Consider the following 26,750-nt stretch of genomic DNA (forward strand, 5'->3'; position numbering starts at 1 on the left):
GTGGCTGCCTTATTGGGAAACCAGTTATGTAAAAGAATCTTGCGTAAAGTTTAGACTTCAAGGGGGAGTATGTTTCACTACTCTTAAGTTTTTCATAACTATATTATGTAACTTTATTCAAATATTAATGCAACCAAATATTTTCCAATTTTAACTCTGATTAAATTGTAATATATGCAAATAAGTACAAATTGTAAGAGCCATTTTAGATCTGTTGTTCTAATTTAAAATGTCTTTCTCAATTAAGTCAAATTTCCCGTATTTCTTTGCCAGTTTATTCTGATCCGTTTTTGAACCACGCTGGAAAGATACGTCTTTATTACATAACCAGTGCTTCAATAAAGTGAAATTAATCACTAGTTATCCCAGTTTTCCTCTTCTACTAATGCTTGCCAAAAAAGCTAGTGGAACACCTGGGAAATCTTAAAGAGTTAGTTAGGTATCAGATCTCAAACCATCCAATATGTGAAATAATGATGTTAGATCTGCAAATTCCGTCACAGAGCATGTGAAGGAAACACTAGGTGTGGCAGTCCCTCGGACACGTGTTTCCGGTGGCTCAGAGGGGAGGAGCAGCTGTGACCGTGCCACCACCTGCCCTGGCCTGGCCTAGGCTCGGCTCCACGCAGCTCTTTGTTCACATGCTCCTCACTGACGCAGGGGGAACAGGCTGGTGCAGCACAAACAACTGTCCTGAGGAGGGGTCTGCCTCTAAATCAATGAAAGATTATCTGGCATGATTCACCTTTGTTTGGAAAAACAGCTGGGTCAGTGTCGCATTGTGTCCTCTTGCCTGCAAAAGTATCTGACGACACTTATAGGTAAAGTGTGCATGTATCTACAAATGATGGATGTTCAAATGAACAATATTTTCTATCATGGCTGAAATATTAGATTCACCCTAAAATCATCTTTCCTTATTAACTGTCCAGGAAGAATTTGAAATACAGCAGTTCCCCGTCCTCTTATTCTCAGTTTCACTTTCCAGGTTTCAGTTACCCTTGGTCAGTCACAGGCCAAAATATTAAATGGAAAAATCCCATGAATAAACAACTCACAAGTTTTAAATCTGGAGCTGTTCTGTGCAGTGTGAGGAACTCTTGCATTGTCCCACTCTGTCCATCTGGGATGTGAGCCACCCCTTTGCCCAGTGTCTCCATGCTGGGCACGCTCCCTGCCCATTCGTCACTTGGTGGCTGTCTTGGACATCAGATCAGCTGTTGGGGTATCACGGTGCTTCTGTTCAAGTCACCCACATTTTACTAAATAATGGCCCCAAAGCACAAGAGTAGTGAAGCTGACAGTTCGGATAGGCCACAGAGAAGCTGTAAAGCGCTCCCTTTAAGAGAAACGGTTTGTACATATAGGAAAAAAACAGAGTATATATAAGGTTTGGTATTATCCATGGCCTCAGTCACTCACTGAGGGTCTTAGGACATCTCCTCTGCAGGTAAGTGGAGACCACTGTATCCCTTTTTGAAATACTCTTTGCTATATGCTCTAGAGTCCATGCATACGCATACCAAGAGAAGTGTAAAGGAACACAGGAACATTCCTATAAGCTTTGAAATCATCACAACCAGAAACAGCTGAGTGGTTCATTTGGTTGAAGTGCACCATGCACCAAAAAGTTTGTGAGTTCAACTCCCAGTGAGGGCACCTACCGGGTTGCTGGTTCAATCCCCAGTCAGGGCACATACAGAGGGCAGCCAATCTCTCTCTCTCTCTCTCCCTCTCTCTCCGGTGTGGATAAAAAAATGAGCCAAAGTTATACATACAAGAACAGGACTGACTCTAGAGTGAGGCAAGGAGGCACTCAGGGTGCAAAATTTAATGAAGCACTCATGGGATTGTGCATTTGCATAAAGACACAAACATATATACAGTATGATACAAACACAGTTAAACTATATCATCAGGGATGGATAAATAGGTGGTAAAACTTCAAGGAAAAGCAATAAAATCACTAGCTCAACAGTGACACTGGGGTAACTCTAGGAAGCAGGAAGTGCACATGAGTTTCCAGGCGCCAGTGAGACCATATTCTCACTCCAGGTGGTGGGTGCCTGGGTGTCCACATTCACAACCATTTTGTAAACTGCACATATCTAGTCTATGCACTCATTTTGGGCATGAATGTCCCATTTCACAATACAAAAACAAGAAAATAAAGGGTAGAGTTAAAACCAACATTTTCCTACTATAGGGTGATGTACTTCGATAATAATGTAATTTCACACAAAAATAATTAGAAATTACTTCAACTTTCATAGGAAAATGTGAAGTGTGATACAGTGCATCATAACATTTTGGGTAGAGAACTCAATAAGTAACCAACATGGCAAATTGTTAACCGGAACATTCGAAACTCCTCTTGGCCTGGATCGTTTTCACTTGGGAAGATGTGCTCATCGCCCTCACATTTGCTGAAGTACATCTTCGCAAGGAAGTCAAATGGGGAAACTGAATAATGCAGCCACATCGCTTCATCGCACATGCAGAATGCTGGCTCATACGCTGATTACACGCACCTCTCTCCAAAGAATCTGTACTTGGGAGCCCACTCAGGAAAGATAACACTGGCATCTTGCCTTTCAGGCAAAAGCCTGCCTGTGCCTTTACTTGTAAGAGAGCACAAGGAAAGAAACAGAGCATCGATTAACACTGCAGCTGGGCTCTCTGCGGTGCGTGGAGCCGGAGAGAAGGAAACGAGCCCTCCATTCAGGACTAGAATGAATGCTCTCTCCTCCACAGCAAAGCTGAGTATCCTCAGTGTTCACCTTGATGGTGTCGTCGCAAATATTGCAAAAGCTTTGATTGCACTTATGCACATCCAGGGTGGGAGAGCGGGAAGCCAGCTGCCCAGGGCAGTGCCTGCTCTCCCACAGAGGAAAGTCAGGGTTAGAGCGAAGTCAGGTGGATGGGAAATACAAAGACAAGCAGGAGGTCGCCAGATGGGCAGGGGTGTGGGGCTGGGTGAAAAAGGTGAAGAGGTTAAGTACAAATTGGCAGTTATAAAAAGGCACGGGGATAAAAAGCACAGAGCAGGGAATAGAGTCGGTAACACTGTAATAACCGTGCATGGCGCCAGGCGGGTACTGGACTTGCTCGAGTGATCACTTCGTAATTCCATTCAGGCGATGTGTCTAATCACTGTGTTGTGCACCTGAAGCTAATATTGTATGTCGACTGTGACTGAAAAATACACTTCAAAATTTTCTTTAAAAAAGAAACAAGTTCCCTGGCCCTGTTAGTTGGAACGTCATCCTGTAAACGGAAAGGTCATGGTTCTATTCCAGGTCAGGGCACGTGCCCAGGGTGTGGGTTCCGTCTCCAGCCCCGGCGGGCACGAGAGGCAACCAATTGGTGTTTCTCACACCCATGTTTCTCTTCCTCCCTTCCCTTCTCTTTAAGTATGTCCTTGGGTGAGGATTTAAAAAAACAATTTTTTAAGAGACAAGCGAGAGAAAGACCAAAGAAGTCAATCCCAAAAGTCGCCATCTACCTGCTCACCACAGTCACACCACCTACTTCTCCTTGGATCCCAGTGATCGCTGCATGACGACTGCCCCTGACACACCTCAGAAGGGACGGGTCCCATCGCTGCTCTTCTGCCTCCTCCTTCCTCTCTCTCCAGAATTTTCTCCTCCCTGCCTAACTGACTCTCACCTACCTATCCAGGCCCATTATTTTCACCAGCCATTTGCTAGCTCAGGCCAGCCCATGGATCTTTCTCTCCCCAGTGCCTCGCTGTAACATGAATGATGCGCTGCACCACTCACTTGGCCCTCACTTGCTTGTGCCCTGCTGGTTTTCCTCCTCCTCTCAGACTCCTCTTCTCCCTGCCCTCTGCCCAGCCTTTCAAGGCTGGCTCTCTGCTCACTCGGCTCTCTCGCTTTAGGCAATCTCGCCCACTCCTGTGGCTTTCATTAGGACCCACACAGGCCAACCATCCGCACATTAGAGTTCTCCCCTTTACTGTCTCAAAGCTCAGAATGTTCAAAACTGAGCCCACGGTGTGCTCCCTGCACCCCCAGCCCTGCTCCTCTTTCTTCAGTGTGCTCACGTCTCCCCAGCTCCACTGCCATCGTCCTCTCCCACCACTCCCCCTGGCCGGGGTGTCTGCTGCAGGTTCCCAACTCTTCCTGTTGGCTCTGCCCTTCTCTCTCAATCCATTTTCATTACAACAGCCAGAGTGATCTCAAAAACAAAAATTAGATCCCATTTTCCTATTGTAAGTCCTTCAAATGAATTCCCATTACTCTTTGGGAAAATTCCCAAATAATTACTCCAGCCCCAGGCTTCCGGGCAGGTCTCTCACTGCTGCTCCCCCGTTCACTACATCATTCATTGTCCACAGGTACCAGTGCAGCCTGCACACTGGAACGGCCTTGGAGGCTTTAAAAGCCGCCCATCCCTAGAGAGTTTGATTGACTTGGTCTGGAGCAAGGCCTGGGGACTGCGGCTTAAACAGCTTTCCCGATGATTCTGACATGCGCTACTTTTGAGAAATATGGGTCTGGACACACGGGCCATCTTTCAGATCTTTCAAAAGTGCAAAGCTCCCTCCTGCCTCTGGGCCTCTGCCCCTTCTGTTGCTTTCAACCGCTCCTCTGCTCCCAGCTTCCTTACTTGCTTCCAGGCCCAGTGCAGGCGCTACTGCATTGGGATCCTTTGACGAGGACCATCCCACCTGACACAAGCTTCAATCAGCTCCCCGTGCTATACTTACTCTTAGCATCTTTTCATTCTTCTGGTAAAATTATTGTAGCCATGCCATGTGGAACCATGAACAAAGTGAAAAATCAGGACGTTTTACAAAAGCATAAAAGCAGCATGTGAAATGATGCAAAGGTTTGAAAAGAGAAAGCTAATCCCCTCCCTGCATCTACCCCTGCCCACCCCAGTAAGTTAGGGTAGAGGGCAGTCTCAGCCTGGGCAGTTAGTTATTCCTTCCAACATCCCAGAGCATTTGTACACACTCAGGGCTTTCTTGTTTCCACCAAAGCAGAGTCATAGAAGTATACAGGTCACTCTGCAGCTTGCTCTTAGTTTTTATTTTTCAGTCAATGATATATCATTGTTCTCCATTTAATAAGCCAGGGGAGATGGATCTTTTTCTAATTCCCATGTAAGTGGAACTGCACATGCTGCAAGATTTAGTGCCTTCTGTTTCCTACTCTCCTGGCTCAGGCAGCTGCCCTGGCCCCTCACCCACGTTAAAAATTAGAGGCGTAATTCAAATATCTTCTATGGTCATATATTCTAACATACAAGCCCATTCTCATGCACAGAGGGGCTTTCTCTATTTTACAAAACTGTAATTCTATTATGTGTTCTTTTCAGCAAATTGATTCTCCCACTCAAATCTACCTCCTGAAATGTTTCTAGGTCAATTGGTTTAGCTCATTGTTTTTGTTGACTGCATAATATTCTACATTGTAGAGACATCTTCATTTATCCAGTTAGTCTCCTGCTGCTGTGCCTTCACTTTGCCTCCAGCTTTTGCCCCTCTGCAAAATGCTGCATGTGACATCCCTATACATCTATCCTATATATGTCCAATAATAGGAAATACTTTTAGTAGTGGAATTGCTAGGTCAAATATTTATATATACATCATTTTTAATTTAATGTTGCCATGTTACTCTCCTAAAACACTGCAACTGGTGGCAGTTCCCCCAGCAATGTGTGAGTACCTGTTCTCTCCCCACCTCCTTGCTTGCAGAAATATTAACTTCTCATTTTAATTTCTGTCAATCTGATGAGTATATGTGATGACCTCATTGCTACTCTACATTTCCCTACCTACTCTGAGAATGGAGAGTCTTTCCATATGTTTAATGGATTTGCTGTACTGTGAATTGTCCAAAGCCCCTTTTTTTTGTTAGAATGGTTGTCTTTTTCTTGTCAGTTTGTGAGAACTATGTATTTTATGAAGTATATAAACCCTTTATCTGTCAACTTCTTCACAAATATTTTTCTAAATCTATTCCTCTATGGATTTTAACTATAGCATTTCTTTGTTATACAGTAGTAGTGAAGCCTCACATTTCTTTTACAACATACTGATTTCCTGACTTAATTATAGCCTCTCTCATCATTGAACTGCGCTTCCACAAAATGAAGATTTTCTTCTGAGATTTGTGTTTGCTTTAAAGGCTTTAATAAATCTCAAATACGCTTTTGTATGTGGTGTGAGATAGAACACTGATTTTATTTTCTTTTATATGGACAAAACTCATACTAACATTATTTATTAAATAAATTTTCCTTGCTGAATTGAGATCCCACTTTTATCATAAATTTTAAGTGCATACCGAGAACTACTACTTAATTCTCTGTTTCATTACGCTGATCTCCTTGTTTATTTCTATTCTAATCAAACTTAATTGATTTCAAAGTCTTTAATTTATTTGCTTACAGAGGCTTTATATACTGTATATTCTCAGATATCTAATCTTTAAGGTAATGACTTTACCTTGAGAATTTTAAGGTAATGTAGTCCAATTCCCCTAAAATCTTTGTTGATATTCTAATTGGGAATCACATGAAATATAGAAATTAGTACAAAGAGAACTGGCCATTTTATTATATGAGGTCTTCTCATCCAGAAACATTATGTGTTTTCCATTTTTCAGATTTCATTTCATGTTCTTCAACAAGATTTTATATCATTTTTATGTCGTTTTTATTTTAAATTTTCATTTATTCCTACGTATTTTATTTTTTGTCACTATTAACAATGGAATCACTGATTCCATTTCTCTTTAATGGGGTCTATCACTAGTATACAGAACAGCTTTGGGTTTTTGTTTTTTTATTCTATATTTGTCCACTTAGCAAGTTACCTTTTTAATTCTACTAGGTTTGGTTTGGTTTTCACTAGACTCTCATGGTGCACAATCACTTCATCACCAAAAAGACAACCTATATTGATTAATTTATTCTTTCACCTTACCGGCTGTGCCAGAAGCTCTAAGACATAAGAATATTGACAGTGAACACCACTGTTTCATTCTTGGTATTAAAAGTTTTAATGTTTTGCTTTCATAATACTTTTTTTTTTAGTTTTGGCAAGTAAAGTCTATTGGATTTAAGTGGTTTGTTCTATATTTCTTAGAAATGGCTACTGTAATGTAGGAAATGCCTTAGTTAACATTGGTGTTTCCTCTTTAGTTTATTTAGAACAGAAATTATGTTGCTAGATTTCATGATACTGACTCACACTTGCATTCTTGCAACAAATCCTCCATGGTTACAATGTACTTTTTCCATAACATTGCTGGACTTCACTTGCTAAAATTTACGTAGATTTTTGCCTTATTTTCCTAAGTGAAACTGATCCATGCCTTTTTGTGTGTGCTGTCATTGTGTGCTGATGTTCTACAGCTTTTATCAATGGCCTTGGGTAGTTCAGATAATATTGCGATGATCATTCAATTTTTTTAAATAGAGAAAAAGTCAGCTGTGAAACATCTGGCCCTTGTGCTTTTGCACATAATATTCTTAGGTTATCAGCTTTTACTTGTTTATTGCATATAAAATTTTACTTAAATTATTATTGTGAAATACCTCCAAGCAAGAGAGTAACAAAGTTATATATGATCTTAGGAATGAGAAAATGCAACATAACATTAAATCACAGGAAAAATCACAAAGTAAACTCTGAAATTCTAATAATACTTCCTGAGGTAATTGAAGCAAATGCATACATTTTTCATGGAAAATAAGATTAAGCCACAGGAATGCTATGTAGTGCTCTGTCAAACATTAATTAAATGTTTAACGCCAAACATTAAAAGAATACACATTCTTTTGTGTATTAGGAATAATACACAAAAGAAAAAAGGGGAAAAACAATAGGCTATTAAGTTGAATAGTTTTGTTAATAGTTTTGTTAACTGTCGAGAGAAATTACTTTGGAGAACAGTAACATTTCTCCCAATTCTTAGAGATACTCTCCTTAAGAGTATATTTAAATAGTATCTTTTTAGAAAGTATATTTGAAATAACTCCAAGTTCTTTCAGTTCCTGAAAGGTCTTAGGGTTTGTTTATTGCATGGTTGGTGCTCTCTGAACACATATGTGTTTATTTTCTACCTTATTTCCTGAAATTCTAAATGAAGTAAGATCTATTACTATTTATATTTTTAAGTAATGACATACAATAACATATGTAGCCCCATAAAATAGGCCCATTAATTCAGGAATATAAAATAAGGTAATGGATCTAATATACTGATAAAATTTTTCTTAAAAAATTAGTGGACTACACTAAGTTATTTCTGTAAGAACTTCTCTAACTCTCTCTTCTAGGCTGGAATAAAACTAGTAAAATTAAAAGGTCACAATAGCAAGTATAAATTACATCTAGATTACTATGCATTTAGTTAATTAGAAAAGGAAAAGCAGACACTCAGAACAATGTCCTTTTTCTCCCTAAAAAGAAAGCTTTCACCTTTATCGCGGGGGCCAGGACTAATGAGGCAAGCAAGGCACCCAGGACATGAAACCCGAGGAGCCCAGGTTGTGACGTGCCCGCCCACACTGGTGCCCTGAGCGAGCACTTCCTGAAGAGCCAAGGTGCCCGGGGGCAGGGCTGGCGCCCGCACAACTCTCTCTTCTTGAATTTGTGCCCCGAACACCTCACTTGCCTCTCCAAGTCTCAACTCTGTTCATATTAATTCCTCATTCATATTTTTGTTTGTTTTATTTTGCTTTCCATAGAATTTGCTCTGCAGAGAAGCCAGTGCTTTTATTTTTATTCTTCTTTAATGAGAATGGTCAGTTCAAAATTTTTCCTCTAAGTACAGATTCTGATATAGAACATTCTCCTCTTCACTGCTTTCTAGACAGTTTGCAGTTTTAGTTCTAAATTCCATTTTGTTCCAAAGGTTATCCAGAAAGTATTCCTTAATTTATGTAGATGATTCTGGACATTTTTAAGTGGCTTATTTCTAATTTTATTGAACATGCTACAGAAATCTCTCCTTTCTACATATGGTAAGGCTTTGTGATCAAGCACACAATCAATGTTTATGATACTCTATTGGATATATGAAAAAAAACCCTATGATGTTTACTTGAGGGACTTACAATGGCCTATATATTTATTAAATTAAGTATGTCAACTGTATTATTCATTTCTTTGTCATTATTTTTTGTATATTAGATCTGATTCTAAAAAAATGTTTTGAAGTTTACAATATTTTTACCAAGCTATCTTTGAATTTACCTAGGTATACTAAATTGTGAATATGTGTTTTATATTGTTTCATAGTATCCCCCTTATAGGGCCTTTAACCTTAAATCCCTCCTTGTCTGCTATTGATTTTGCTATTCCTATTTTATTTTTTATTATATTTAATTGGTATCTTTGTAAATCTTATTATCAACTTTCCTTTACACTTTGTTCCTATAAAATTTTTAAGATATTTTCTTCCCAGATAGTGTATAGCTGGTTTATATTTTTAGTTCAGTCTAAGTGGCTCTGATTTTTAACAGGAAAATCCAGTCCATTTACATGTAGTGTAACAATTGGACTCCTCTTATCTTATTTATTGGCTTACTTTACTTGTTTACTCTTTTTATTTGTATTTCTTTTTGCAGGCTGATCAAATTGCCCTTATTTTCTCCTTTCCATCTTGTTAACATGACTTCTCTTGTAGACTCCCAGTCTGCTTTCAGCTACTTCCATTCCCTGTGGCTGGTAATCAGATAAAACCTCCTTTACCCTTATATGAAAGTCAGACATATATTTCTCCCACCCAGACACTCTATTCTTCCACTGCTTCCACTCCAAACTTTGGAATACTTTCACTTCCCCAGCATTCCACAGCCACACCCCAGACAAGACCTTTGCAACACTTCCCTCTTTCCAACCCACCCCAATGCCCAGATTTGCTGAGATGTGCTTGTTATTCTTAGGTCCAGACTGTTTCTAGAGGTATTGTCGAGGCAGACGGTGACCAATGCAGGAAGACAGTAGACTTTCACAGCGTGAAGGCCCTAGCCGCACCCCACAACAATCAGAGGGATGAGCTTCTCTGCACTTTAAGTACCCAGGTGCGGGTGATGCACTCCGTTTTCCTAAGATTTTATATTCTCTTCTGGAGACTTTGAGTGTATTTACTCACTACATAATAGCTACCGATAATATATATGTTCTTGGGTTATTTTGCAACACTGAGTGAAGGAAAGTTACAGGACTCCCACCTGGTCAGTTTCCACACAGCCCCTTTCCCCAGCAGTCAGCAGTTTTTCACATTGTAGCTTCTGGTGTTGTAGATAAGCAGTCCAATGCCAGGATGATTTTTCCTCCTTTAGGAGGAATTTGTTCGTCTCTGCAGAAACTTGTAAGATTTTTCTCTATTCTGATAACTCAGAGATACAATATACCTAGGAGGCTTTCTATCATCAGTTCTTCCTGAAACTCGGTGAGATATAAGTCTCTCTTCAGCTCAGAAACTTCCCTTATCTTATCAATTGCCCCTTCTGTTGCATCTCCAAGCCCCACCCCCACCCCCAATTTCTATCCATCTTCTGATTTGTGTGTCTTTCTATTTTTGCACTGTGCTTTGAGTTGTGTCTTTCTCTGTTCTTGCAGGGCACTAATTCACACATCAACAGTGACCACTTTCTCCTTCAATTCATCTCTTGAAATTTTTACACCAAAATCTTCCTTTTAGATCTCAGAAAAGTTTTTTTGTGTGTGTTGCACTTAAATCTCAATGGTTTTCTTTCTTTCCTTTTTTATGTTTTGTGTGTGTGTGTGTTGAGGGTGAGTGGGCAAGGGGATTTGGTTCAAGTTATCTATGCCAGAAATTATTTCTGTACTGAGGGTTCTGCTTGTAATTCTTCTCCCTGGCTGCTGGGCCACATTAGGAATTTTCTTTTCTTTTGTTTGCTCACAGAGGCTGTTTCAGCCACTGGCTTATCTTAAGTGGCAGCCTTCCCAGAGCAGTAGAAGGAACAGTCACAGCGTCCCCTGGCCCAAGCTTAGCAGCAGATGGGTTGCCAGTCCTCTGGGGAGGCTCTAGGAGGAAGCCCTTCCCAGGCTCCTCAGCTCTGCAGCTCAGGGGTAGTGGCAACTCAACCCACCTGCGCCAGCTGCTCAGGAACCAGAGACCAGGTGCACTCACAAAGCCCTTGCCCCATCCCCTCCTTAGGGCTCCATGTTACCGTCCTCAGGTAGAAGACTGTCACCCCCAGCTCTCTCTGTCAGGGTTCCTGAGGCCTCCCCCACTTCCCAGGCCTCGTCTGTCTCCTGGAGGTTCCAGCAACTAACTGCTTTTCACAGGAGACGGAGGTGGGTTAAATTACAAGTAGAAAAGAGGCAGGATGTGTTCAAGCTGCTCTCTCTCCAGAAGCCCTTGTTCCTTGTGCCTCAGAACTTCTTGATTTCTTGTTTATTTTTGCATTCCAAAGCGCTCAATACGACACGACTGACTAAACGCCACCACCCCTACCTCAAATCTTCACTGGTGCAAGGTCTATTAACTGATGCTTTGGGAAGCCAACTCAAACTGGCTTACATTTTTTAAAAACTGTTTTTAATTTCTCAAAACATTAAGTCCCAAGGTAAGGTGGGCTTCAGTGATGATTGGTGCAGAAGTTCAGTAATATCTCTAAAATGACTTTTTTTCCTTTTTCTGCTCTGCCATCCTTGATCTGGCTTCATCCCTGGGCTGAGAGCAAGGGGGCTGCTGCGGCGGTCCACTTGAACACCGCGACCTCCAGGAAAAGAAAAGTGGAACTCCCTTCACGTGTTAGTGGCCAGATCCGGTTCCACACCCATTCCTCAACTTGGCAAGGGTTAGTAGCCAAACACCAACCATCCCTGAACCACATGGCTATTTGAGAAGACACTTTAAAATCATAGAACACGTGCTCACAAGCTGAACGTTCTCAGTTCAGTGAGGAGTCTTTCACATGAAAACAAGAATGGCTGGCATTTGAGTGCTCACCATATGAAAGGTTCCTTGCAAACATTCTCGTTTAATCCTCATGACAGTCCCCTGAGGTGGCTAATACTATTCTTTGTTTCCCAGATGAGGTACCTACGGCTTAACTTTTACAAGGTCACAGTTAATGAACCATCATTTCCCTCCTTATAGATTCTATCTGTCTACAAATGCAGCCTAGCATGGCACTCAGCAACAGAAAACGTCCTTTACATATTAATTGGCTTGGACCCCATGTGAGAGCTATAATTAGATCTCGACTTTAAGACACTGGTTTTTACACTGCGGGCCCCGGTAACTAGCTAACCGTGCAAATCATTCGTGGTGGACACTAGCTGCACTCTCCCGGAAGCTGCTGGGACTGTGCAGAGGCACTTGGCTTTGCCTTGGAGTTTCACCTCTGTTTCGTTATATAACAAGCTCAAGAATCCTCTTACAAAACAATCCTCAAATCTTATTATGGAACAGCTGAGCCCTACACATGGAACACTCTTGGCTTGCACATTCATTTTATATATTCCCTTTGAAATTAACAGGAATCTGGGCGAGTATTTCATACCCGTCTACATTGCAACTCTTTCCAGTGGAGGCTCTGCAGTGTGTGTAATGGTTTCCCCTTCCCTCTATGAAAGCAATACATGCTCGCTCACAGGACATATCGGAGGAAAGGAACCCGGAGTTCGACTCCCCGCCTCTCCTCCCGAGACACCTACTGCTAACTATGTGGTGTGTTTCTATGGACTCTTTTAGCAATACGTTAATTTTTAATTTTTTATTATGGAAATATTCAAATATACATAAAAGTAGAAATAGTGTAATGAAGTCCAATGTTCTCATCATCCAGCTCCAACAAGCAACATTGACAATGCACTATATAACACATTTGATATCACAATGTATCCAGTGGTTTTAAAAAGTGTTATGAAAAGAGCCTGAGTTCATAAAAAATTCAAGCAGTATAGAAAGATAAAAAGTAAAAAGTAAACTTTCTCCCTCAAGTCCCTTAATTCCAATGCTCATTAATAAATTTGCAACATATCAGTCTAGACATTTTCTATAAATGTATTTTTACAAACTTAAAAAAAAACTCACACAAGAAATCAGACTATACATACTTATTGCTACTTGCTTTTTCACTTACTATTCCTTCGAATTCCTTTAGAAGTAAACACCTGGAGGCAGACTGCATTCTTCAGCAGCACTGGGAGCCAGGCTGCACCCAGGAATGCGGGGGAAGGTGCACGTTGACTTGGATACGTAAATCCTGACTCTCAAACCCCAGATTTACAGAGTTGTCTAACTATCCAGGGGTGTGCAAAATGACCCACAGGCATGTGGGAAAAATGTAACTGCCATTCACTTTTATGTCATCCCTTAAAGTTCTCGTATATTTTCAAATGTCATAGTGCAATAATACATTTGTGTATTTATAGATATTTCCTTATTAAAAATGTGTACTCAAGTTGTTTAAGTATGGGGTACAAGATCAGCAGAGTGAGTCCACTGTCCCCAGCAGTTTCAAGGAGACCAGAGAAAGCAGTGCTGATAGCGAGAGTGAAGGGGCAGGCTTACGGCCCTGTCCCCTGGGTCCCTGCCACCCATGGTCTGTCAGTGCTAACTAACTGCTCTGAGACACGAAACTCCAAACCCAGTGAGAATTCTGTGGTTCCTTGCTGGGGACCCTGCAAAAAAGTGCCTGCCATCTAAGCAGCAATTCCCCTGATGTTTCTGCAGACCCTGGACTCTCGAGGGGAAGAAACACCAGAAGAGCCACCTAGTCTGGGAGTGCCATAAGGCCTTGTTACAGCCACAGTCAGTGTGACTATACTAAGGAGTACCTTATTTGAAAAAAAAAAAATCAATACATGAAAATAAAAGCAAAAACCTCTGATTTCAACTCAGCGTTTGTTTGACTCTGGGATCTGTACCTAGTCCCAACTTTTTATTTTCCTGAATATCTGTTTAAAAACCTATAGAACTAGAATTTTGTGGGAAAACTTTATAGAGAAGTGTTGATCAGATTTCCTACAGGAAAATATGATTTACAAAATGTTTAACTTCCACTTTCCATTATGAAATAATCAAATACCACAGATAATTTAGCTAAAGAAAACACTTGCCCACATGTGCAAAGAATGAGGGCCTCCATATTTAATCTCTAATTCGAGCTGTCGGAGTCCACTTCTGCCCGGAGTTATCATTTGTAACTAACACGCTCCAAAGCTAAGCTGTGCTTTTCCCATTTGTGCAAAACGTGGTGGGTGCATTTTATATTCTATAAATACAAGTGCACATTAGATTATGGAAGGAAATTTCTCCCCGGAGGTGAGGGGAGGAGGTTGTTCTGCCAAGAGGATTTGGAATCAGAGATGTTAAAACTTAGAAGTATGGGTGTTGGTAACGTGTTCTAATGAGACTAACTTTGTGCTTACTTTATGAAATTAGCTTCACTGTCTATTTAAAAAACACACACCCTTTATTAAAACACCAATGTTTATTGAACATTTACTATAACCAAGGGAACAGAGATCACCAAAGCACAGTTCTGTAGGAGAACCGAAGGGGACAGGCAATCCCGGCAGAAGGAGGAGCTCACCCACTGGCACGACAGCATGGAAACAGTCAAGGAACTGCCTGCAGAGACGTCATGTCTAAAAGCTGTGACAATAAGTTGGGACTAGAAAGAGACTTTTGTTAGAGCAAGTTTGTTAGAGCAAACTTTCACAGAAACTCTTAAAATTCAGCTCAAACATATACCTTTGGGAAGTCTTGGCTCACATATGCATCTCCTCTGAGCTTCTAGGTGCCCTGTGTTTGTATATTTTATGGCACAAATCCCTCCAAATTGTAATTGTTGGGCTCTTTCTTGCCATTCAACTATGAGGTCCCCGAGGGCATGAACTGCATTCCCTGGGGGCCATGAGGACAAAATGCAGTTAAGTCGATAAGTGAATGAAAATTGAAGTAACCACTGAGAATAGACATGCTTTAACAAGCTTGGCTTAGACAAGGCAGGCTTCCATTGCAATGCGGTACATGCCCTGACAGACAGATGTGCACAATGCCAGAGAGCAGTACATCAGAGGGACACTTCACTCACATGGTAGGGGGTTCCACGTCCTAACTCTCAGCACATGGTTGTCATGATACAGAAATGAAGGTCAGAAAAACCTAGGCCTATTACAACTCCCAAACTGTCGGGCCAACATCCTGAAGAACAATAACCGAGTATAACATCTGCCAAAGTAGAAGCCAGCTCTCCAGTAAATGACACACAACACAATGCTAAGCAAAACTGAAAAAAAAAAATCATTGAAACAATACATAAAGGAATCTGAAGGCTAGGTTTACATATAATGAAAACAGGAGCAAATATTGAGTTGGCCAAAGTCCATTTTGACTTCTATAAAATAAAAGACATTTCATCTTTACCAACAACTTTATTGCTTTGGGTATTTTGAGTATGTTGGCTATCTCCTGCTTGGAATAATGTTGCTTGTTCTCAGTTACTGTCTTAATTTAATCGCTATCAACTTTAACTGGTCTACCCAATCGTCCAGTGAGAGATCTCCAGCACGAAGCTTCACAAACCACTTTTGACACATTCAATCAGTCACAGCACCTTCTCCATACACTGCACAAAACTTCTTGTGAATTTCCGTTGCAGATTTTCTTCCATCTCCAATATTAAAATGGCTACACAAAAATTTACCAACTTTTCCCTTGTTAGTGTAGCTCAGTGGATTGAGCACTGGCCTGTGAACTGAAAGGTTGCTGGTTCAATTCCCAGTCAGGGCACATGCCTGGGTTGCTGGCCAGGTCCCCAGTTGGGATGTGCGAGAGGCAACCAATTGTTGCCTCTCTCACACATCGATGTTTCTCTCCCTTTCTCTCTTTTCCTCTAAAAATAAAATCTTTTTAAAAAATTCACCAATTGTGATAAGTTCTTTAAATGCCTGCTCATATGACAGCTGTCACAATACAATCTAACAAAATTGTTTCAAATGAAATTAAAGAGAACTAAGTGCTACTAGAGCCATCTTACGAAAAAACCAAAAACTTTCTGGCCAACCCAATGTAACTTTTAAACATTATTAAAAACCGTATTTCACCTCTTTTCATCAGTTGGACTTGGGCCCAAGCATCACTTTCATGGAAAAGCATTCATTCCTTGACATGCCTGACTAGGTCCCACCCCCTCCTGAGTCTCATCCCTGCATGATCGGCATGGACCACAAAGGCCTCCCCATTGCAGCCCTCACCATGGTTGGAATTGTGCATGTATTCATGATTCTTTGGTTAATATGTCTCACCTACCAGACCAAAAGCTTCACAAGGCAGGGACACTGTTCAGTTCACTACTGTACTCCTATTACATAGCAGAGGTACTGGCACAGGCAAGTGCTTAATATCTGTCCAATGAATAACTGAGGTAACCAGTCCAAACAGATCAGCACATGCATACCATAGGAGCCTAAGAATTCCAAACACCTATGATAAGATTTCAAGGGAGAAGGGCAGAAAAAAAGGACAATTCACTTAATCAGAGGTGCTCCTAATAGGGACTTATACAAAATGAAAACTACAATCACAAAACTAATGAAAAATTAATCACAATATATTGATACCTTAATTTATAAAAACTTGCCTTTTGTGTTTAGATATATAAAGGCTAACTCCCATGCCCAAAAGAAGAAAAAATAATAAAATATATATTTAGAATGAAAATAATGGCTTCACTTATTCAGTATTACCAAATAGCCTCCACTTTTCCAAAATGTTTTCTGAAACTTATGCAATAGAAGCATTTTATAGAAGACAACCTACACTACATAAAATTATTCTAATTTCTTTACATTGAAAACCAACATACCTTTTTAAAGATCCATTTCTACCGCTGGGCATCATTATCATTTCAGCAAGAGCAGAATCTAGTTTATGATACTGAGCTACTTAACATTTTTTCTAATACGAACATGCAGGTTAAATGTGGATAATCTGATCACCCTACCTGACGTGTTTTAACAGAAAATAAACATTTTCTTTAAATAGCTAGCAAGCCCCACAAAAACCAGTGAGCAAGGAGGGATCTAATGGCCTGCTTGCTAAGCTGCAGAAATAACTGATAGCTTCCAGCATTCACCCTAGCAGTTAAAATCAATTAATCATTCACTGTAACTGGAGCAGAATATAATTAATTATGTTAGCTTGGCTGGTTCAAGATTAATTCCGCTAAAAAAATCATTATGAACATGGGCCATTATCATGAATTATTGCTAAAATAAAAACAGTAATGAATGAGCTTCTATATGAATTTAATTCATATTTTTAAAAAACCTTTAAATTTTACGGAAATTTTCTAATATAAACACAGGGAGAGAAAATAGTATAATGAATCCCCAAGTATCCATCACCAGGCTTTAACAATTATCATGTCAATCTTGTTTCAACTAGATTCCCACATACTACCGAACTCCAACTCCTTATTTTTTAGTATATTCTATTGATTGTACTATTACAGTTGTCCCAATTTTTCCCTTTGCCCCCCTCCATGTAGCACCCCCAACCCCCACAATCCTCCTCCCCTTAGTTCATGTCCATGGGTCATGTAAGTTCTTTGGCTACTCCATTTCCTATACTGTTCTTAACATCCCCTGCCTATTCTGTACCTACCAATTTTTACTTCTTAATTCCTGGAAATTTTCCCCCCTTCTCCCCCTTCCCCCGCTCAACTGATAACCATCTAAATCATCTCCATATCTATGATTCTATTTCTGTTCTGCTTGTTTGCTTAGTTTCTTTTTAGATTCAATTGTTGATAGTTGTAAATTCTTTGCCATTTTAATGTTCATAGCTTTGATCTTTTTCTTAAATAAGTCCCTTTAACATTTCATATAATAATGACTTGGTGATGATGAACTCCTTTAGCTTTACCTAGTCTGTGAAGCACTTTATCTGCCCTTTGATTCTAAATGATAGCTTTGCTGGGTAGAGCAATCTAGGTCACAGGTCCTTGCTTTTCATCACTTTGAGTTCTTCTTGCCAGTCCCTTCTAGCCTCAGAAGTTTCTTTCAAGAAATCAGCTGACAGTCTTATCTACAAAGGGAACTCCTCTGTAAGTAACTGCTTTTCTCGTAATGCTTTGAAGAACCTTTGGCATTTTAATTGTCCTCTTTGCATCCATCTTGTTTGGGAGTCTATGCTTCCTGGACTTGCATGTCTATTTCCTTCATCAAATTAGGTAAGTTTCCTTTCATTATTTTTTCAAGCAAGTTTTCAGCTTCTTGCTCTTTCTCTTCTCCTCTGGCACCTCTGAGTTGAATGTTGGTACATTTGAAGTTGTCCCAGAGGCTCCTTAACCTATCCTCATTGTTTTGGACTTTTTTTCTTCTTGCTGTTGTGATTGGATATTTTTTTTCTTCATTGTTTCAAATCATTGATTTTGATCTTCAGCTTCACCAACTGCACTGTTGATTCCCTGTAAATTTTTATTTCAGTTGGTGTAACCATTTCTGCCTGGGTCTTCTCCTTGAGCATTGTAATAACGAATTTTGAACTATGCATCTGATAGATTGCTTGTCTCCATTTTGTTTAGCTTTTTTTCCTGGAGTTTTGCTCTTTCATTTGGGCCACATTTCTTTGTTTCCTCATTTTGGCAGCCTCCCTCAGTTTGTTTCTATGTATTAGGTAGGCTGCTTTGACTCCATCTTAATAGTGTGGCCTAATGTGGGTAAGTGCCAGTAAGTTGGGTAGGGTAGAGGCTTAGGGAATTGCCAGGGCAGGGCATCCCTTTGTGAACTAGGTTGATGGAGTCTCACAATATGGTGCCACTGCTCCGTGGCTCTGTGGGGGGGAGGGCTCAGAGAAGAAACAATGGCCACTGCCTGGCCTTTGGATTTTTGTCCAGGAGGAAGTTGTCCCCCACCATTCACCCTGATGTCAGACACTTGTTTTTCCTGGTATGCCACTGGTGCCCTTCAAGCTGCTTCCCTAGTGCTGGATAGCAGAGGGAGTGAGTCTGTGTAGGTTGTAAGTCCATTGCAGGCATTTTAAGAGGAGATGCCTGAGAATCATGCAGTTTCATCCATCGTCCCACCCCACCAGTTTTTATAGCCAGAGTTACAGGGAGTTACATTCCTGGCACTAGAACCCTGGGCTAGGTCATCTGATGTGAGGCTAAAATCCCTTGCTTCTGAGATATCCCACTCAATTTTTATCCACCATGCGTGGTGTGGGACTGGCCCACTCCATGTCTCTGTCCCTCCTACCTGTCTAAATGAATGTGACCTCTTTAATTCCTTAGTTGTCAGACTTCCATACAGCTCAATTTTCTGACAGTTCTAGGTGATAGCTGTTTTATAGTTTAGTTGTGATTTTTGCTGTGGTTGTGTGAGAAGGCAAGTCATGTTTACCTACACCTTCATCTTGACTGGAAGTTCTCTCTCCAACTCCTTAATTATTTTTAAACAAATCCTAAATACCATATCATTTCAAGCATTTTAATTTGCATTTGTAAAAGGGCTATTTTTAAAAATGTAAACACTATACCATCATCATACCTAAAAAATAAGTAAAACATTTTAAAATCATCAAACATCCAATTAGTTTTCCTATTTCTTTCATGGTCCCATTTTTTTGTTTGTTCAAATCAGGACCCAATTAACTCCATAAATTGTAATGGTGACATATTTCTTAAGTCTCTTTTAATCTTACTTTTTTCTTTGTAATTCCTTGTTGAAGAAATGGGGTCATTTATCCTGAGGTTTTCCAGTCTGGATTTTGCCATTTAAATCCCTCATCATTTAATGTGTTTCTTCATTTCCTGGACTTCTAGTGAAGAGGTGGTTAGGTCCAGAGGCTTGATCAGGATCAGATCTGACTTTTGGCGGGGCTGCTTCCCAAGTGGCATATGCACTTCCGTTAGGAGGTGCAAAATGTTTGACTGTTATCTCATTCATGAAGTTACCAGTCACTGGTGACCACTGTCTAGATCCGTTAATTGTTGGAGGATAAAATGGTGATAGTCTATTATTCTTCAACTTATCAGCTAGAATATTTCTTTAAGAGCATACTCCAAAATAGCTATGATTTTATAAACTATCATTATTAACTCATGGAGTAAAAAATGAGCTTCAATCTCTTGTAGATATTATCTTTACTGATGCTAAAATTATCTCAGCTTTGGCCAGTGGGAACTTCTCCAAAGTGCCTCCTGAATCTTTCTGACAGACCTCTAGTAGCCTCCTTGCTTTCTGGTATGACAGTGTTTTCTAGGCTCTCCTTGGGCATCTCTTTTCCTAGATCTGGAATTAGCCATTTATCCAAGGATGTCCTAATAAAACTAATGAAGTCAATTAAGGAGAAGTCTTCTGTTCCTAGTAAGTTCATGTGGTTGCACACCTATAAGTTTTTTAGCATGCAACTATCAGATTTAAGAGAAAAGTCTCTATATAATACATATGCTAATGGTGAAAGTATTCTTATATATTAATGGAAGGAGTATAACTTGATAGATCCATATGGAAGAAAGTGTCAAAGTTTTTATCAATGATCTTTTAAAAACCTTTAACCCAACAATTTCACTTTTAGGAATTACTAGGCTTAGGATTTCCTTTGTAGGATTGTTTAAAATCATGAACACTCTGAAAAACTAAATGTCCAAACAATAGGAAATGTTAATTTTTAAAATGTACAGCCCATCCATAGAATGAAGTATTGTCATTAAAATGATGTACATATAAGATCAATGTATTGTTAAATGAGAGGTGGATTACAGAAGTGTGCATATTATGCCTTTAGCCACATGTGCAGTAAAAAAAGTCATGAAGGCTGTATTCCAAAATTCTGTGCAAATGACTGTTCCCGTGTCTCCACCCCTGGTTTAGAATTTGGCATCACTGGGTCTGTCTGCCAGGTCAGATGCTATTCTTCTATCTGCTTCCCAGTTCCAACATTTTGTTCTCATCATTCCTCAAATATTCCTTGTCCTTGTTGGATTATGCTTTTCCCCCCCAATTGCTGTGATTTTAGTGGAGATTTTAGGAAAGAGCAGAGGCTAATCAATATTTTGCTCAACCCTCTATTTTTACCTACCATCTTGTTGCTTTTTATAGGAGAACAGACATTCTGAAAAGCTTATCAATTATAAAATACATAAATTTCTACTGAAAATAGTGCATACATATATGTAAGACACAAACAATATAGCAATATAAAACAAAAGGGCTCACCTGTATCCTAATAATACAGAGGGCTGGATACAGAAACAATAATGGCAAAATTAAACTGGTAGTAAATAGAAAAAGAGATTCAAATGGAAGTTTTTAATCAAGGACATAAAACCAAAAATGGTGACACTGAAGCTGAAGTCTGTGGGGCAAACTGATCATGGTTAGTTCTTAGAAGTGAAAAATGCTTTTTAGAAAACTATAATTTCTTACAATTTTAGTGATTTCCCTACAAATGAACTGTCTCTGGAGCTGCTTAAAACTACATTCAACTTGCTCTCTAGTTTTGGGCGACTGTGGCCCTTTAAATAATGAACTTTTCCTCCTGTACCACTAAAGATTGGCTGGGCTGTCCAGTTTTATAAGGCATTTACTACAGTAACTCTCTCGGATGTGCGATTAAAGTGATTAAACAGAAAACGTACATACACAGCACAGGCACAGACAGCAGTATGGTGCCAGCCAGAGGGCAAGGGGGTGGGGGTAGGTGGAACAGGGGCTGAGGTGGGTAAAATGGGGTTGGAAACAGACTGCACTTGGGGCGATGCGCACACAATGCAGTATGCAGATGATGTTTTTATTCAGTCGTACACTTGAAACATGTATAGTTTTGCGAATCAATGTCACACCAATAAACTCAATATAAAAAATGAAAAAGAGAAACACTAAACAAGAGATTAAAAGCCTTCTCAAGCACAAGCACCCACAACTGCACAGCTGCCAAGGACACTAATCCCTCTTTGGAGAAGTAATAATCATTACGTCTTAAAATGTACAGACCATAGGAACAGATTTAAGGACTTAAGGAGTAGTCTGCTCAACTGGAGAAACCTTCAGTCTTCATGAATCTGTGAATATGACAAAAATAAAGTACCCAGGCACAAAGTATGGAAGACATCTCAGAAAACAAAACTGGTCAGAAAAATTGTCTTTGCCCTTAAAGAAGTCCTTTCCCAAACTGTATGATATTTCTTGATAGTATGAAAATCACTAAGTCCAGAACCTGTAATAATTTATTTTACTGCTGATTTTGCTTGAATTGTTGCCAAAATTTAGAAACTAAAACAAACTTTAAACAAAAATCTAAGCATTCAATTGTAAGTAAAACAAACTTTCAATCATCTGAATTAATATTAATAGTTTCATAAACAAAATTGAACAAAATATTTTAATATTTCTAAATTAAAGTACTAAAAAGCATGTCATGTTTATTTATTTAACAAATACTGTTTATTTATAGGTGGCCTCAATTTTAAAAAAAGAAAAAGAATTAGGGGAGATTATATGCTATGCAGGGCACCATTCTAGGCTTACAATTCTTTTTCTAGGTAACTAAAATGCCAAGTCTTTTCTTATTTGCTATATATTTGACAATGCATTAAAATGAGGTTCAAATTTTAAAATACACTTATTAAAATAGACTTTTAAAATAAATGAGGTACTTAGCATTCAAAACTTTGTAAAAGAGATACACAGTAAGTAGTTCTTCAAATAACATTGTTTCATTCAACATTTAGCTATAACTTTGATAAGATGTAGGAACTTAAGTTTTATTTCTCTTAATTAGCTTACAGTAAAACTGGTTGCATTATACATCATTTCATTTCAAGTCTCAGAACTTACGGAGCAAATTAAGTGAGGACTTAATGCCAGCTCTTCCACCAAGACACTTTGAAACACAATGAATAGTGGTTGGGAATAATGCAAAATAGTTGAGATTAGTTGAGTGTTTTGAAAATGTTCAATGTGTAGATACAGGGATATCCAATCACAATTTTTACATGGACTCCTAACTAGGAATAAAAAGATCTGTACTTGTATGGAAAGACACAACCCCCTTTCTACTTAACAATCTCTTCCATTTAGTAAGGAAAAGATGCCTTGTGGGAAGCTTCTTTGGGCAGTTCTCAGAGTTCAAAGAGAATGGAACCTTTAAAATGATTTCATCAAGTCTATTTATTAATGCATTTCAAGTTTCAAAAAACCTTACATCTTTGCACAATACTTTATTTTTTGTAATTTTTAGTAAAAATTTCCAAAGTGAACAAAAAGGTACTGTATAAAACACAGTGGACATTAAACTGACAGTAGTATTAGATTTCATTTGTCTTGAACCTTTTGTTTTACCACATCTTGATTTGCCATGGAGAGTTCAGTGCACATATCTCTTTTCAGAAAACATTTAACTTAGACTCAAAATAAAATAGGGCAGTGTGTACCTGCCAAAACCTTACCACAGGATAACATTACAAGCAAAAAAAGGAAAAAACAAAAAACAAAAAACAAAAAGAAGTACATGTTCCAAAGTCTACCACACTCAAAAAGTTACTAAGAACTCTTGCAGAATAAAAGTCACCATTTTAGAAATGCAAAGCCACTTTCAACCTTTGCACAGTCCAAAACAAAGGCATTTAAATGATTTAAAAGCAATTACATACATACCTACCTACTTGTTTATTTAGAATTATTTATAGTCTATCTGGGGTTTCATGTACAAAATTTGTCTCTAAATCATGTACAAAAAGCTGCATTTTTGAAAAAAGTCACCACATACTGTACAAGTTTACAAGGAAGAGATCCCATTATTTTCTCTAGCATTTTTGGCCTTGCTGGCTTGTGTCACATTATGAGAATGATTGTGTAAACCTTATACTCTTAAGAAAAAAAAGAAAAAGAAGAAGTCAAAACACAAAATTTTTCACCTTTCCCTAAATTTGCCTCCTACATGAAGCCAGGAAAATCATAGCCATTTATGTCTAATTTAAGTGATGTAGTTGGAAAACAGAAGCAATAAATATGTCACAAGCTTAAAATATTCTCGTAATGCCCCTTTCCATTCCTGCATAGCAATAAGCCTGTTAATGCATTAAATGCTTTTGCTTTCTTTAAAAAGCCAATTATTTACATCTGCTTAAAAAATAATTTGGAATGGGACATTGTGCTGTTTCACCTCCACTGCTGTTAAAATATTTTAGGGAAAAAGATGTCAGAAGGCCTATCTATAATTTTAACTACTAGCTGAGCAAATCACTCTTCTTTAGTGGTTACCAATAATCAGTGATGATATGCTAAAAAAAAAAGTTCAAATACTTTGATAAAATAAAGACATAGCTTTTCTTTTCCATATCATAGAAAAACCAAAAACATAATTAGCATACTTTAGATATATGGAAAATACAAATAAAGGTTACAAATATAAAGAATCACTTCATTGACATAATTTCTACTGAGGCATGAATAAAATGTCACCTATCGATTCAAAAGTGGAATTGAATTAGAAAGTTTAAAATAAGTAAGCAGAAATCAGACACTTACATGAAGAACTAACTCTGAAGTAGTATGCTGCATATGTCCAGTTGCACCACACCTCACCGTGTTCTTCAGCATAGTCACTCATGTGCTCGTAGCAGCCATTTGATAAAGACAAAGTGAGTATCAGAACCAACTCCATCATTAAAAAAGGTCAATTGATTCTCATTTCAAAACTGCCTGTGTAAAGCATTACAGAATCCTGGACCATTGGATACCACCATTCTCTGTTATCCTGAGTATGTCAATTAAACAGTAATTTTTCATTAAGAGCGGAAAAATTTTATAATACAAAGGAACATCCATATTGCAATTTCTGTTTACAATTGCACACAGAAGTACAGTGTACGTAAGAAATACATGTCTGCATATAACAAGGTATGTACATTGGCAAGTGATGTCTCCAATGTTGAGGTGGTCGAGCCTCTTAGCCTTGACTGGCAGTTGAAAAAAATATATATATATATATTTCAATTTGTGATAAAAGTTTATAGAGAGCCAAGTTTGCCTGCAAGTGAAGAAATGCAGCAACGAAGAACAGGGAACACAGGGCACATAATAATATTCTAAGACTTTGTGCCATTAGGTTAAAAATATCTGTCCATAAGAAAATTGGGTTTCTTTTCCACCCCCCACCCCCAAATTGGAATTTTCAGGCTTTAAAATTTAAGTAATTCCACCTGGTCTGAGGACATGATCTCTTGCCATTTTTTTCTTCAACTCTTATTTGTGAGGGTTTAGTTTGGGGATGATTTAATAGGTGTCTCTTTGGAGTGAAGTTTCCCATTGTAGGCACTAGGAAGAACCAAGGCAAAAGCTGCAGTTAACGTCTCATGTGTCCCATCTGATAACTCTCCCGGGGCCTCTGACGCTGGGGTTGCTGAATGGGCTGTGGAGGTCTCCTCCTCTTTAAAGTGCCTGTGAGCCACAAACAAAAGTAAAACAGACCCTGAGCTTTATAACCTTTAAAGACAAAGTTGCCATATCAATAAGAAAGGTTCTAGATTGGTACTATCCAGTAGAAATAGGTCATACATGTAATTTAAAATTTTCATTAGCTGTAATGAAAAAAAGTAAAAAACCAAAATAAAATAATGTTAAATGTTATTTCACTTAACCCAGTATAGCCAAAATATTGTCATTTTAAGACATGATCAATAAAATAAATTAACAAAATATTTCATTCATTTTTGTATACTAAGTCTTCAAAGTCTGATATGTATTTTATACTCACAACAAATCTCAACTGAGACTAGGCACTCTCAAGTGCTCAACAGTCACAGTTTATTAGACTAATACGGATTCTGAGGACAAAATCCATGACAAAGAAATTACTGAGTGTCTTTGAACAGATGACTTAATCTCTCAGCAACTCAAATGTCTTGTCTATAAAACAGGAATAATAACTAACTTACACAGTGAGAGTGATATGATCATTCATGTAAAAGTGCTTGACACTATTTATGAGGGTTCAATAAATGGCGGCTAAGGACTTTTTTTTTAAGTTTTAAAGGTGGAAATTAAGTTTTAAAGGTGTAAAATCAAGTAAAAAACTGTTTCATTGAGTGAGACCGTAATTAGTGACATATCTAAAAAGTGTCACGGGACTCTTGGAAATCCCTGAGAAACTGACATAAATTGCAGAAGGCTACACATTGTAAATTTGTGAAAAGCTACGAAATAAAAATAAATTTCCTCTGATTCCCATCATGATACTATCCCAGCTTGAATACTGAGTTGTCTTGCCCTAAACAAGTAAATACAGGGAAACAACTGAGGGAAAAATGGAGAAAACTGTAAGAAACCCTTAGTTTTCATCTGCTTTCTGTAAGGTAGTGAATTGGCCTAAGGCAAGAGGCTGCATGAGAAGCCTGTGCGGTCAGAGAGGGAACTGCTTTAGCTCTGGCTTCTCTCTGCCATTGCCTCGGGGACAATGTCCGCCCCAAACCCACAAAACAGAGTGCTGGTCCGAGAGTCCTGCAGGCAGCACAGAAGCCACAAACACTTTGGGGGAGGTGAGGGAGAAACAGGGGGAGTAAATAATCTGGAGCAGTTGCTCCCTACCCATTCTCTTCTGTAAATCCCTGGAGCTAATCCAAATCGACCCAATGCTGTGTCTCCCTGAGAGGGAAAAGGTGAACAACAAACCTTAGGGGTTACTTTCTGAGATGAAGAATGGTCATTTGGTGACTAAACGCCTCCACCCTAAGACTCTCCCACAGACTGTATCTCCCCATAAGCATCATCC

General features: G+C 39.0%; 1 protein-coding gene and 1 long non-coding RNA gene across 3 annotated transcripts in view; both read right to left on the reverse strand.

Annotated features, from left to right (window-relative positions):
* Window positions 1-12,762: 12,762 nt before the first annotated feature.
* Window positions 12,763-15,692, reverse strand: LOC118502239. The gene is made up of 2 exons (XR_004904948.1): window positions 15,067-15,692; window positions 12,763-14,876 (listed from the first exon to the last, which is right to left on the reverse strand). It is a non-coding gene; the product is annotated as an uncharacterized LOC118502239 (long non-coding RNA).
* A 7,438-nt stretch (window positions 15,693-23,130) lies between these two features.
* The window catches only part of ADAM10 (ADAM metallopeptidase domain 10), a 128,066-nt gene continuing 124,446 nt past the window's right edge, over window positions 23,131-26,750 (reverse strand). For both annotated transcript variants that reach the window (XM_028507979.2, XM_036034066.1), the window contains exon 16: window positions 23,131-25,420. In XM_028507979.2, coding sequence (XP_028363780.1) covers window positions 25,326-25,420 — 95 coding nt within the window. In that variant the 3' untranslated portion in view covers window positions 23,131-25,325. The remainder of the gene's footprint in view (window positions 25,421-26,750) is intronic.

Source organism: Phyllostomus discolor, chromosome 1 (assembly GCF_004126475.2).
Source record: "Phyllostomus discolor isolate MPI-MPIP mPhyDis1 chromosome 1, mPhyDis1.pri.v3, whole genome shotgun sequence".
Taxonomy (NCBI): domain Eukaryota; kingdom Metazoa; phylum Chordata; class Mammalia; order Chiroptera; family Phyllostomidae; genus Phyllostomus; species Phyllostomus discolor.